This window comes from Nothobranchius furzeri, chromosome 2, assembly GCF_043380555.1.
Source record: "Nothobranchius furzeri strain GRZ-AD chromosome 2, NfurGRZ-RIMD1, whole genome shotgun sequence".
Lineage (NCBI taxonomy): Eukaryota > Metazoa > Chordata > Actinopteri > Cyprinodontiformes > Nothobranchiidae > Nothobranchius > Nothobranchius furzeri.
This window is the reverse complement of record NC_091742.1, coordinates 23232471-23246998: the sequence shown is the minus strand read 5'-3', so window position 1 is coordinate 23246998 and position 14528 is coordinate 23232471. Positions and strand designations below refer to the sequence as shown.

General features: G+C 38.8%; 1 protein-coding gene across 4 annotated transcripts in view; it reads left to right on the top strand.

The window, feature by feature from the left end:
• Positions 1-14528, top strand: part of pak5 (p21 protein (Cdc42/Rac)-activated kinase 5) — a 99870-nt gene that overhangs the window by 49367 nt on the left and 35975 nt on the right. The window contains exon 1 of one of the 4 annotated variants that reach the window (XM_015948144.3): positions 6383-7747. The exons of the other annotated variants lie outside the window; for them this stretch is intronic. Within the exon in view, the coding sequence (XP_015803630.3) occupies positions 7673-7747 (75 nt within the window). The 5' untranslated portion in view covers positions 6383-7672. Of the gene's footprint in view, positions 1-6382; positions 7748-14528 lie in introns of those variants that run through there. 4 annotated transcript variants of the gene reach the window in all.

Here is a 14528-nt window from a genome sequence, read left to right as displayed (position 1 = left end):
TCTGCTGAAGGCCAGCACTCTGTAGAAAATAGTTCTTAAGATGTTCACAGGTATTAAAAGAAACCTTTATTTCATATTTTAATATTTTCATCTGACCCAAACCAGCTGAGCCTTTCAGAAACAAACCTTCTGTCCCCTCCTCGGTGCTCCAGCCTCCTTTCCTTTGCTGTTTCACTAAACATTTACCAAAAAGCAGTAATATTAAACAATTATACACAAAAGGTTAGATCACAAAGACATTTTCTTGCTGCATGTTTCTACCATGCTTCCAGCACAAATATGACCTTCATGAAAGAAAAATCAGAAGAAAACCTTTTACGCTTCATTTTAACCTCATGGGACCTCGTGTCCTCATGAAAGGACATGGGCTTCTTGTACTGGAAGGTTTGATCCTGTTTCACTCAGACCTGTTCATGTTCAAGGAGACAAGATTTTAAATTTTTTACTGATTGATTTCCTGCTCCTCTACCCTACTGGTTGAAGGTGGAATTACAACTGTTTTAAACGACCCTGTTACAGCCTGCTGTAGCTAGCACTAACATGCTAACATTAATGCGAGCCAACTAAAACTAAAATAAACCACAAAGTGAAAAGATCCACACTGTTGGACAAAACCATTATTAATATTATGACTTATAAGTTCATTAGCAACAAAGCCAGGTCACTATCAGTTCATGATTTTGTATCCTCCTTTAGCTCCCTCAAGCTAGTGTAGGCCGCGCCAATGTTCACTCTGGTTTTAGGTCTTTCCTTTGCCGCCAAAGACATTACTCTCTTACTTTTACTTCCAGGATCCACCATGATAACAACAGAAAAGCAAACATCTTCTTTTTCTTCTTCTTGTGTTTTTTACGATCAGTGAACTAAAAAGCTAACCGCTAGCGTAATAGCTAACAGCCATAAAGCAATTACAGAGCTTCCCACAGACATCATATACGTAAACACCCTGTGGACTGGCGCTGCCTATTAGAGCTGCCGTACTGGCCAGCCGCCATCTTGGATGGGTCTCCATTCACTCTCAGCGCATTTATTTCTACTGAGGAAGGTTTTTACACACACAAAAAAGAAAAAAAATATGTATATGCTTTTTCACAAAATCAAACACGACATTATGACATTATCAAACATTATGGCATGATAATTTTATTTTAAATATAATAAAATAAAATATATAAAAAATCCCAACAGGTAAGCTAGGAAAGTCAAAAGTAATCCCACGTGATCTGTTTTCAAAAGTACATTGGTTTATACAACCGTAGGCTGTACCATGGATGTAATTTTGGGGGGGACAGGGGGGACATGTCCCCCCCCCTTTTTCCAAAATCAAGTTTTGACCCCTGCACTTTTTACCATCCAAAAACAATATTACGCTATATTAAATTGACATTGGTTGAGCTCTAGGACCAAGCGGAAAACAGCCGTTTGTGTTGAAGCCTGTTTCCCATTAGAACATACTGTAAAAATACCCTCCCCCCCCCCCCCCCCCCCCCCCACACACACTTCTAAAGTGAAAATTACGTCCATGGGCTGTACAAAAAATGGGCATAGTTATTCACTCTGCATTGACTCAAGTTGTGTTTGGGAAGTGAGGAACCCATCCAATATGGCGGCAACTCTGTTACGCTCTCCAGCATCCAATGAGGCGTCTAGGTATTAATGTCTATGGAGCCTCCCTTTAGAGCACCTACCTGTTCCACAAAACTGTTAAGTGCAGTATCTGGTCAGCCGAGGGCCGCAGGGTGGTGTCAAATATGAAACTGGTCAAATTTCTAACTCAACAATCACGGTGAGCAATTTTAAAGGTCTTGGTGAATGCTTATAAAACTATTTAGTGTTACATTAATTATCTCATTTTGAAGTACTCATTGTTTTCTTTGTGTAATAAGGTAATAACCCTAAATTAAAAGGGAATTTTTTTACCACCAAAATAAAGGTAAAATTTACATCTAATGAAAGCTTGAGTCTCAGGAAGTGAAGTTTGGATAAAAAGGGTAAACAATAAACAACAGAGACTAAAACAAGAGAATCCCAAACAAACTAAAATCTGCCAAACACTGTTGGAGGACACGTTTGCTACTCTAACAGTTCGTGAATTAAAAAAATATTACAAAAAAATCTCTGAAAAGGACAAAAATGTCTTATTGTCCAACGGCCTAAAGCAGGAAGTATCTGGAAAGACTTTCAAATTAAGGGAAAATAAATCAAAGACTTGTGATATTTGCCAAAGGGAGCATTGCTAAGAGCTGACCTTATCCTGACTTTTGCCTCAAGCCTTGTTGCTGTTTTGTTTTAAAACTGTAAACGATGGGCATGTAGAGCTGATCTCTCAGAAGTGATGAAGAAAGACGTCATCTTTAGTCTAATGCCTTCTGGTTATATTTTACTTTTATTAAAGCTGGTTTAACTGTAGAAATTCTCTTTGCTGGAACTATTTTCTATTAAGTCCGAACCCATTTGACTTTGGATGAATGCTTCAGTTAACAATACATCATTCTGCTGTAGAATGAACAAGTGTATAATAATATAACCACAGATGAGCTTGTCTTCAAAAGCTGCAGAAACCAACATGGTTTAAGGACAAGCATGTTTTTCTTACATGGACGTAAGAGCACTGGGTTGGAATTAATTCACTGGTTATTTTTGGAAAACACTTTTATACAAATGTAGAAGCTGCCAGTTCGATGTAGAAAGTAGTCTGGGTTGATTCGCTCCTAAAGCTTTCAGACCGCTCTTACCTGCAGAGTTTAACGGATGCAAATTAACACATTCGTGCAGTTTTTTCCATCATTTAGATGTAGATGTTTGTATGGAATTATTTTGTTTCAGCAGGATTGTGAGTGTAATTCAATGCACAAAGATACCTCTCAAAATGGTTAAATGCAAAAAGTCACAATCATCGTTCACTCTCTAGTAATTATTGGCAATATCCTCCTGAAGCGCGTGAAAAAATCTGTGCATGTATGCGTGTGTGTGTGTGTGTGTGTGTGTGTGTATGCGTGTGTGTGTGTGTGTGTGTGTGTGTGTGTGTGTGTATGTGTGTAAACCTGACTTTAAAGATGGGCTGGGTTATTTAAAGTGCCTCACCGACCCTGATATCCTTGTTTCCTGGGTGCTGTGACGATTGATTGACATATAGTTTCTTCTGCCTGGCAGACTCCTCCAGCTCTTTGTTCTGTGTGTGTGTGTGTGTGTGTGTGTGTGTGTGTGTGTGTGTGTGTGTGTGTGTGTGTGTGTGTGTGTGTGTGTGCATAGATCAGGTGTGCATGAAGGAAGCCTCCAGTCTCGCAGACCTCCAAGGCTGTCCTGTCCCGACTACACAAAGTACAGAAACTGAGTGCTGTGAACGGCTGACATATTAGATTTTCATGTTAACCTGTCAGTGTGTGTGTGTGCGTGTGTGTGTGTGCGCGCGTGTGGATATTATTGCGTGATTATGTCTGATGCAGAGTTACAGAGATTGGCAAGGTCATCACACCGAAAGCGTTGCTGCCCTCGCCCTCTGGCTCGTGCCCTCATTGTTTATTTAGAAGGCTTGTTGTCAGACTGCTCATCCCAGCTGAACATTTGTTTGACCCTGAGATCTTTTCTCTCCTCTCCTTCAGCTCAAAAGCCGTTAGCACACATGCTAATCCTGCTATTTAGCCCAACACTGCGAGTGTTATACGTGCCTAATTTCTGGGCTCTGTTAAAATGTTAAATATTCAGTTTGCTGACTGTGACAACCCCTTTGCAAAACCTCTTCAATGTATTTTTTGGCTTGGTTTGCCATCAGTGCAGTCATGCGTGGATGTGCTGGATTCATTAACACCAGCAGGGGTCGGTTTAGTGGCTAATATTAATGTCAGGCTCGTGTTGCACCTCTACTTTGACACCAGTAAATTGTAGACTCATTTACAGCTGAGCAGGTAATTGACCCCGAGGATGTCCATGCAAGTCTGTGCATGCTGATGGATGTGTGTGTGTGTGTGTGTGTGTGTGTGTGTGTGTGTGTGTGTGTGTGTGTGTGTGTGTGTGTGTTAGTACTATTGCTGTGAGCCTGCTAATGCTACCTGCTTGTTCCTGGCCACTCATGTTTCCTCAGCCTAAGGCCAGTATTACATTTCGTGGTTCGTATAAATAAGGAAGCAGAAAAGATAACTCATCTAATATATTTTTTGTTTCTATTCAAACTCATGTCTTTTTATTTATTAGTTGTTTTGTATGAATATGACCGGCCTTTTTGACCTTCATGCTCTGGTGATTTTATATCCTTTTTTTTTTTTTTTGCTCAAATAGCAGCAAGCTAGACCCAGAAAGCTTAGAAGGAATGATTATCATCCATTATATTTGTATTCCATTAATAATTTTTTACTTTATTCAAAACAACAGATCAAAAAGGAACAAAGCAAACCTCTTTTCTTTTGCAAAAGCAATAGTGTTCCTTCACTAAGCTGTTTTGATTTTTTTTGTTGCCTCAACTTTTGTGTTTTGTTCTGTAAAATGAATGCATCTGTCAAAATGACCCGGTAACATCTCTGTTTTTAACCAGAAAGTATGCAGGAAGAGTCTCAAAGTAAATTAAAAATATTTTTACTGTTGATCTTTTTTAGGCAAAATTGAGTTTAGCTGTTGTAGAGTTACACACTGTTGAGATGTCTTACCTTACAACTGAGCAAGTATATGATGCCAATTTTAGGACACCCTCAGGTCTCAGGAAAATATCATCAGACATCCGATGAAATGGCCTCAGATGTCAGACCACATAGAGGGCAAAGCATAGGTTTCACTCGTAAAAAACCCATCAGACTCTTGAGTACACGTCAGAAAAAAGGCCTCAGAACAAACCGGCGTCAGACAAAAGTGACTAAAGAAAACCGCCATTAAACAAAATGTTTTCTGATGGAGGAGACTTAAGCCTGAGTCATGCTTCTGCGTCAGTGCGGAGACACGCAACGCCATTATCCGTCCTTGCGGGGGCTGCTGGAGAGCCCCGCAAGGACGTACCGAGTCGAGCTCTCTTTTCTAAACATCCGTCCGTCGAGACGCAGAACGCAAGCTTGTGATTGGTCAGGGCACTGCTGTCGTCTACACCGCCACCATTGCGCCCTCAAAAACATAAAAAGAGCCGAGGATAACTAGCGGCAGACACGGAGAAGCTTGAAGAATACCTCGCGAAAAAACTAAAAATATGAACGTTTAAGTCCCCCGTGACTGAAGGAGTCAAAAGATACGTAGCAAGTGTTTTATTTGTGGACAGAAATGACAGGAAACGTGGGTTTAGAGGTGGCGAGCGCATGAAGAGGTGGAGGAGGATGAGAGACAAATTTGTCCGTGTTAAAAAGTCTCTAATATACAAAAAACAAAACAAGATAAACACACTATCTTGGACTGGATACAGGACAGGATACCACAGAACAGCGTTACGCCCTCTAATGTCCTGGAGGGGAATTGCGTTGCAACACTCTCCAGGAGACGGAGAAGCATGACTCAGGCTTTAGAGAAAAGCATCCTGCAGGTGGCACTGCTGTCTATGACTTTTTTTAAAGAACTTAATTGAAATAGTTGCATTTTTTAATCACAAAATTATGTGGAAAATATTGCACAGCTAAGAAGAGAGGAAATGAGAAGCTTGGGTCACAGCCAAATTGTTGTCCAAATACAGAATCAACATAAGACGTGACGTAAGAACATAAGACTTAAAGCAACACTTAATACGTTTCCTGCTTTTTCCTCCTTCTGGTTGAAATCGGAATTACAACTGTCAAATACAATCCTGCCCCAGCCCGCAGTTGCTAACGCTAACAAAAAGCTAATGTTAACATGAACCAACTGACGCTATGTAAAGTCAAAAGATCCACACTGAAGAAGAAACAAATACTGTTACTTACAAGTCCAGATCACCATCAGTTCATGAATTTGCCTCCTTTAGCTCCCTCAAATGACTGTAGGCCACGCCGATGTTCACTCTGATTTCAACACTTTGCTTTGCTTCCAAAGACATAACATTCTTCCTACAAATACCTGTCACCACTGATCCATGAAACTGTTAAGTGCAGCTTCTGGTCAGCAGAGGGCCACAGAGGGCTGTCCAGTGTGAAATTGGTCATGTTTTTGGCTGAAAAACCACTGAAACCAGTTTGAAAGCAATCACTTTAAGTGTTAAAACATCTTTAATGTGGCTTTAATATAATATAACTAAAGCAAACTACAAAGAAGAAGGAGAACTAACGAAACTTACCGTGGTGTTGTTGCCTTTGTCTCACGTTGATGATGTATTTTGACAACAGTTTTTCCATGGCAGAGCTACAGCACCACCTGCAGGATGCTTCCCTCTGAGGCGCTTTAACTACACATTATTTTCCTTATGCCATTTTTCCTGAGGTTGTGATGTCTGAGGTTGTTTTTCATATGGCTGTTTTGTCACAGGTGTGATGGGTTTTTGAATGAAACCTGATGCGTTTTCCTCTGGTCTGACGTCTGAAGCCATTTGATAAATGTCTGACGCTGTTCACGTAGCCACAATCACAGAACTAGCTGCATCAGCAGTACGAGGGTATCATTTTATTTAGCCTTTTCTCTTTTTACCACAAAATATTTGATTTTTGAGGTTTATGAAATGATTTAATATAGAATCACACAGATTAATTAACAATCAGTGAAGCAAGGGGAAAATGAAGGAATTGTGAGGATTTAGCAGCAGGATTAAAGTAATAAGATAATATTATAAGGGATATTGTCTTTTTATGAGTTAATCTACTGGTTTTGCTCAGATGAATCAGCAGAGGGCAGTGATGTCTGAAGAAGTTTAACAATCACAGAATATGTGGCTTACTTATGGCTTTATGTGGAAAGCTGGCTTTTAAATAATTACAGGGACATCAAAACAACACAGGAATGAGATACAATAGCTGAGTTCTTATGTTTGTCTTTAGAAATATATGAAACATTTGAATTTGTACATTTGTCACAATTGATCATCTGCAGAGTTGGTCTAAGAAGCTATATTTTACTGGTTAAATGTATTTACATCATCCAGTCTTTACTACTTCCAGTGCAGTTTACTTACTGGTTGTTTCCCAAGTCAAACAACCCAAGGGTATTTTCTGTTTGCTGTAGGTTTACATTTTGTGGGTGGTTATGTGGGGAGGCGGTGATATTTTTAGCTGCAGAGCGGCTTGCTGCTGTAAAACTCTTTATAGGTGCACTGAAAATACCTCCACTTACATCACATCAGAAACGTGCACCGGAATATCTGCAGGACTGCAGATTTCAGGTGATGTTTGTCAAGGAGGCGAAACGGCACCGACCTGTTTTGGCTGTGGCCGTTCAGTCAGACAGAAACGATTCTAACTACAGTGCATTTCGAAGTTGTAACAAAAATGTCTGTTATAGTCGACACCACTTGGCAATTAGCGTGACATGCTGGGTGATTTTTAGTGCTGGTGCATGTGTCAGTGGGTCAGTGATAGCAGTCGCACACTTTCTCCCACCAGCTGGCAGACAGAAAAAGGAAATCTGATCTGTTAAGTGTCTCGGCCAATAACGGCAGTGGGTGCAGAGCCAGGGTTACGGTTGCAGCTGCAGCGAGGGATACGGCAGGGGGGCAGGAGGAGCAGATCTTGGGGCATGTAGGAGGACTCGGGTGTGAAGGGAGCTGACGGAGCTGAGGCAATTGAGGTTTGGACTGAGGCAGATGGCAGGAGCAATGAAGACTGAGGAGGCTGTAGTGTTTAAACCCCAGACACTGAGGGTTCATAAGCAGTTACAGGTGGGGTGTACACTCTTTGCTTCTGGTGAGCCAGTGCTGCATGCTGCTATGCCAGCGGTACGTGTGTGCAACAGGTGTGAGTGCTCACTGCCTGCAGGTGAAAACGCTGAACAGTGATGGAGCAGGTAAGCTTGGATCTGTTGCTGTCAGCATTTAGCCTGAGCAGGTTTTGCGGATCTAGAATCTGCAGACTTAAGGTCACATATTGAACAAGGTTTAAAAAGCTGTGTCTCTTACGGTGTTTTCTGGTGGTTATTTTTTAATTTTTTTGAATGCAAGTTTACGCCCGAAGGTGGATATTTTTGTAGCTTTGCTGTGTGTGTGTATCCTAAAAATGGAGGTTGTGAATTGACGGGGTCACCCAGTCCTTGCTTCAGGGGTGAAAAACGCAAAGCTGTGCCTGTATTGAATAAGGTCGTGACATGCAAAGAGCTGCTAATTTGGGAAAGCATTTTATTGCAGAGTGTATTAATGGTACTGGGCGAGCTCCAGGATGGTCGGCTGTCTTGTATGAGAATAAATGAGGTCCAGTGCTCAGACATGGAGAAGGTCCAGAATCCTCCAATGAGCCCTATTAAAGGGGACATATTATGCATCCTTTAGTGCTGCACTGTGGGTCCCTACTGCCTGTATAAACACCCCAAACATGAAAAAAATGGCCATCCATTTTCTGCCAGTATTTGGTTTTAGGAATCATGTGCCTAAAACAAGCTGTTTCAAGAAGTATCCGTTTGTGATGTCACAAACAGGGAAAGTAGAATAGAACCGTCTCTCATAAGCAAGATATAGCTGCAGCTGGAGGAGCAGCGAATCAACCTCCCAGATATCAGCTTCTCAGCTTGTAGCAGCCTATCATGGGATGGCTGGGTGCAGCTAGCTTCAGCTTGTTTTCTTAAAGTGACAGAGCCCTGAAATGATTAATTCTGGAAGGAACTAAAAAGTGTCAAGAATAAAACACCTGAAATGGTTAAATGTGAGAGGAATTTAGTGTTGTAAAAAATTTTTTTGTCAAAAAATACAGATAAACTAAATTAGTCATCTGCTACTTGATGTTGCAAAACATGAATTAGTTTCAGACCTGCTGAGCTACATTTTTCTCTAAACTGACACACACATTGACTGCTAGAGCCACTGAAAATTTTATTAATATGAGAAAGAATTCAAGTCAGACACTGTGATCGATACTCATTTATTTTCAAGTAGAATTTGATTTGGACTCGGTGTGTATCACATCGGGACTGACATGGATCCGGGATAAAAATGGTCAAAGCAAAAATACTCACAAGTGCTGATTGATATGTGTCTGCACACACACTCACAAACACACATGCACACAGGCACACACATATAAACATGCACACATGCATACACATGCATGCACACACACACACACACACATTTACACAGGTGCACACATGCACACACACATGCATGCAGGCACACACATATAAACATGCACACATGCATACACATGCATGCACACACACACACACATTTACACACGTGCACACATGCACACACACATGCACACAGGCACACACATATAAACATGCACACATGCATACACATGCATGCACACACACATATACACACGTGCACACATGCACACACATGCATGCACGCATAAACACATACAATGACACACACACACACACACACACACACACACACACACACACACACACACACACACACACATCATCATCATCATCATCATCATCAGTCTTTCTTGGCACTGACTTCTAGTGGATGGCATTGATTTAGATCTCTCTTCCTCCAAGTCTCACTCAACTTTGTCGTCTGTCTCCCAAAATCACCTCTCGGAGCCGGAGTCGGCTGGGGACGTTTGGCTCCCAGAAGCGTACTTTTCCAGGGCAGCTCAAACTGTCCTGATGACAACTTGTTCCTCTGAATGTAGACTTTTTGAAAGGACATTTTGGCATTGAATTTTAAACAGGCAAGGATTTTTGAAAGAAAACAACAAACAAACCAGAGATGACGTGTCAGACTTTAAGCACCACAACTTCATGGGAGGTGGGGGGATTAACAGTGCCTCTTCAGGTCTTGATAAGAAACTGTAAAGTAATGTCTAAGATCTTCGACACCTTATGTTAAACACTCGGCTGCTGCTTTCGGCTGTGAGGTCTCTCTAGGCTGGACCTGTGGGATCCCCATGTGGCCACTTTAGAAAATGCAATTGCTGAAAATAAGTTGAAGACCACTCAGTGATAATATATATTTGAATAATTTTTTATTTTATTTTTTTTATTATTTTTATTTCATTCAATAAAAAAACAACACAACAGATACTAAACAATATTCATAAAAACACAATATATATTTGAATGAAAGGGAGCAGATAGAAGAAAAATCTTATTATTTCTGCCCCCTTTTTAAACTTAAATATCAATTTATATTTGTGCAGTCCCTCACCAGTTCTTTCAGTCCCGTAACTGTTCACGTTTGTTAATTATTATGTCCACATCAATTGTCCGTTGTCATATCCACTTAACACACGTGATTTAATGTGTAGACTTAACACTTTTAGAGTTCTTGACTCTTTCCATTCTCTGTCCAGGCAATTCCACAACTTCACACCATTCACAGATATGCTCATTTCCTTAATTCTTGTTCTAAATCTAGGTTTTTTGAAGATTTCAAATCCCTTCAACGAATAACTGCTATCTCTCTTTTCAAATATATGCTGAATATTCTTTGGCAATGTACCTTTATTTGCTTTATACATTATATGCAATATTCTCCAGATGACCAAATCATGAAATTTAATTACTTTATATTTTATGAATAATGGGTTAGATGGAGCTGTACTATGAGTGTTGTCTATAATTCTCATTGCTCTTTTCTGCAAAACAAACAAAGGTTGTGTATATGTTCTATATGCAGTTCCCCAGATTTCTACACAGTAATTTAAGTATGGCAGATTCAGTGCATTGTATAGTAATAACAATCCTTCACTATTAAGTAGAAACTTTACGCTATATAATACTGCAATGGCTTTGGCCACTTTACCTTTTATATAGCCTATATGTGATTTCCAGCTTAGAGCTTCATCAATCATTACTCCCAAAAATTTGATTTCTTTTACCCTTTGAATTTCCATGTTATCTATTTCTAATATTACGTCTATATTTTCTTTGTCATTAAATAGAATGAAATTAGTTTTTTTAAGATTAAGTGTTAATTTATTTATATCAAACCAGTTTTTAACTTTTATCAGTTCAATATTTATCACATGAGTTACTTCATTTATATCAGACCCTGAATAAAACAGTGTTGTATCATCTGCAAACAAAACAGAACCTAGTTTGTCAGACACATTTACCAAATCATTGATATACAGGTTGAACAATTTTGGTCCAAGGACCGACCCTTGTGGCACTCCATAAGCAATATTTCGTAGCTCTGATGTAATGCCATTTATCTGAACATATTGCTTTCTTTTATCTAAATAACTTCTAACCCATTGATGAGCAACCCCTCGTATTCCATACTGATATAATTTTTGCAGTAACCTTGAATGATCGATAACGTCAAAAGCTTTCTTTAAGTCAATGAAAACACTAATAAAGTATTCTCTATTGTCTATCGCTTCAGATATTTTCTCTGTTAAATACATTATTGCCATTGTTGTTGAATGTTGGGTCCTGAATCCATACTGTTCATTATGTAAAATCATATTCTTTTCAATAAATTTATCCAACCGTGATGCAAAGACTTTTTCTAGTATTTTGGAAAACTGTGGAAGTAGTGACACTGGCCTATAATTTGTGAAATTATGTATATCACCATTCTTAAACAGTGGAACCACTTTTGCTATTTTCATAGCATCAGGGAAGACTCCAGTAGAAAGTGACAAATTACATATATAAGTAAAAGGATCAATAACAAATTCTGTTATGGTCTTTACAGTCACCATGTCCAAATCTTCACAATCAGTTGATCGCTTATTTCCACAGTTTTTTACAATTTCTCGTATTTCCTCTTTTTCTACTTTGCCAAGGAAAATACTACTGACATTATTTACTACTGTATTCAAATTGTCTTCAATTAAAGTGTCATGACCCATCAAACTCCTCCCTACATTTACAAAAAAATCATTGAATTCATTAGAGATTTCTTTTACATCATAAATGTCGACATTGTCCTTGACAAAGTAATTTGGTACCTTAGATATAGTTTTATTTCTGTTCGTCACACTATTTATTATTCTCCATGTAGCCTTTGTATTAGCCTTATTCTTTTCCAATAATTCACCATAATAATCTTTTTTCCTTTTCCTAATTATTGCTATTAATTTATTTTTGTATTTTTTATATCGGTCTTCTGTTACTTTTGTCTGTGATTTAAAAAAATTCCTATACAGCTGGTTTTTTTTTTGCACATGCATTTCTTATTCCTTTAGTCATCCATGGTTGATCTACCCTTTTACCACTACTTTTGAATAATTTACAGTTATTATTATATAATTTCATCAATTTTTTCATGAAGGACTTATATGCAGTGTTGACATCCTTTACATATACTTCCTCCCAATTCTGCATTTCAAGATCCTTCTTTAGCGCTTCCCATGCTCTAAATGATCTATCTCGTTTGTAATTTAACAAGGTTTCTTGCTTTATCAGTTGTTTATTTTTCAGTACTGCAAAGACAGGCAGATGATCACTAATATCGGCTATCAATACCCCACTCCTCAATACATCATCTTTTTTATTTGTAAATATATTATCAATTATAGTAGCACTAATTAGTTTTCTTCTGATCCCAGTCATGATGACTTTAACTGAGCATTTTTAACTAACTCAGCAAATCGCTTATTTTTCCAAAACCTCCCATAAGCCTTTGCTTCAGAAGCAAGGCACTGCCTATTGTTTGGAATGGGATCGTGGTTCTGTTTTAATATATTTAGTAAATTTTATTGACGTAAAGGCTAGCTGGTATTGTAGTAGTATGAAGTTGTATGAAGAATGATGTTGATGTTATTATTAAAATTATGAAATTTTTGGTATTTCTTAAAAGCCAGATGAGTATTTCTATTGATTAGGTAAGAGGGGTTAAATACGTTTTTACTTCCTACCTCTCCTATTCACATATGTAAATTGATTGTTAAGTTCAAGGTTTATTTTTTCTTTCATTTATTCTTTTTCTGTTAACATATTTTGATTATTAGTTATTTTCTCTGGTTTATTACATCTTCAAAATGAACTTTTTAAACATAACTAATCTTTTGTACCTGAACAAAAGAACCTAATAATAATTAATCAAAATAGAAAACATTGTGAACATATTATACTTTTATTTATTGTTGCTGAGAGATTTAAAGTGACAATGTATAGTTTTTACCTTTAATCTCTGCAAATATCCATCGAAACGTTGAAAAAGAATAAAATTGCATCCAATCGTTAAAAGATATTGGCATTGTAAAGAATGGGTGTCTACATCTTACTTATGAACCATAAAATGTGAGATTCCATAGAAATATGAAATATCAATCTGATGGATCTTTGACTATTTTAACCAGAAGATCGGAACTTTTTATTGCAGGGATTAAGCGACACTTCGTATTAACTCCAAGGAAAGAGAGAGAGTCGGGTTTGAAATAGTTAAGAAATTTATTTCTACACAATTTAAACAAGACTAACTTTAAACACTCTGTGTACTGATGGAACTAAGGTGGAGTGAGAAGTGATGAATGATGGTGTGTGTGTGGAATGTGGTTATCAGAACCAGCGGATCCGGAGAAGCAGTTAGTTCTGAGTGGGAGTGAATGTTTCGCTCTAAACTACAGTTGGAGGTTTAAAACACACATGAAACGCCATCTGTCGGTCTACGTACCCCAGGGGAATCCTCCGATTAGATCCAGAATGTCGAGGTCCTCCTGGACCCTCCTTGGTACCGAAGCCGGTAGAAAAGCAGCGGTGCCGACCAAACTGGTCTTGGAATGCTTCCAGGTCACGACGGGTTATCACTGGCGTCTCCGAGACCCTGAAGGGGTCATGAGGTCCAGCTTTTATTCTGAAGGAACCGTTGCGCTCAGGTGTAACTTGCAACAGATTTTATCCAGCTTGTTGAGGTTCTTTCGGCTGAAGAGGAAGTCCGGATGGCCTGTCCGACACTTCTCTAGAACGCTTTGAACTAAAGAAAAGGCGACATGGAATAGTTTTTATAATTGTCATATTTTGGTTTGCTGGCGAATCAGAGTTTGACATGCAAAAGAGGGTTTATACAAACACCACAGAAAACCACGCCTAGCCAGAAACGAAGGTTCTGATTGGATCAGACAAAAGGAAATGTGTCGTGTGACTTTAGCATTACTCTGTGTCATTAGTGTCTAGTGCAAATGTCCAGGATTATAATAACTTGTAAAATACTGCTGATCACAGGATTATAATATCAAGTAATAACATTGTCATTTCACAGATTGATTGAACATTGGGCTCACATTATTATTGATAGTAACTAAGTAGTTGATTATGTATTCATCAAAATAGTTCTTCGTCTTCGTCTTGACAGAGGTGTAGCAGTTCAGATGTGCAGAGTGCATGAAAGACCTTGGCCAATATCTCATGTAGATAAGGCCTGTGTCAGAGACTTTATGTCTCTGCTCGAGCAGACGCAGCAGATCATGGCCTTTAGGTCAAAAACAGGACATTCATGACGCTGCAGCAGCTTTGTAACACATAACCATAAAAATTGGGTCTAAAGTACTTAGCGGGTACATCATCTTTGTGGGATTCCATATTAGACACCATGTTTCTCTCTG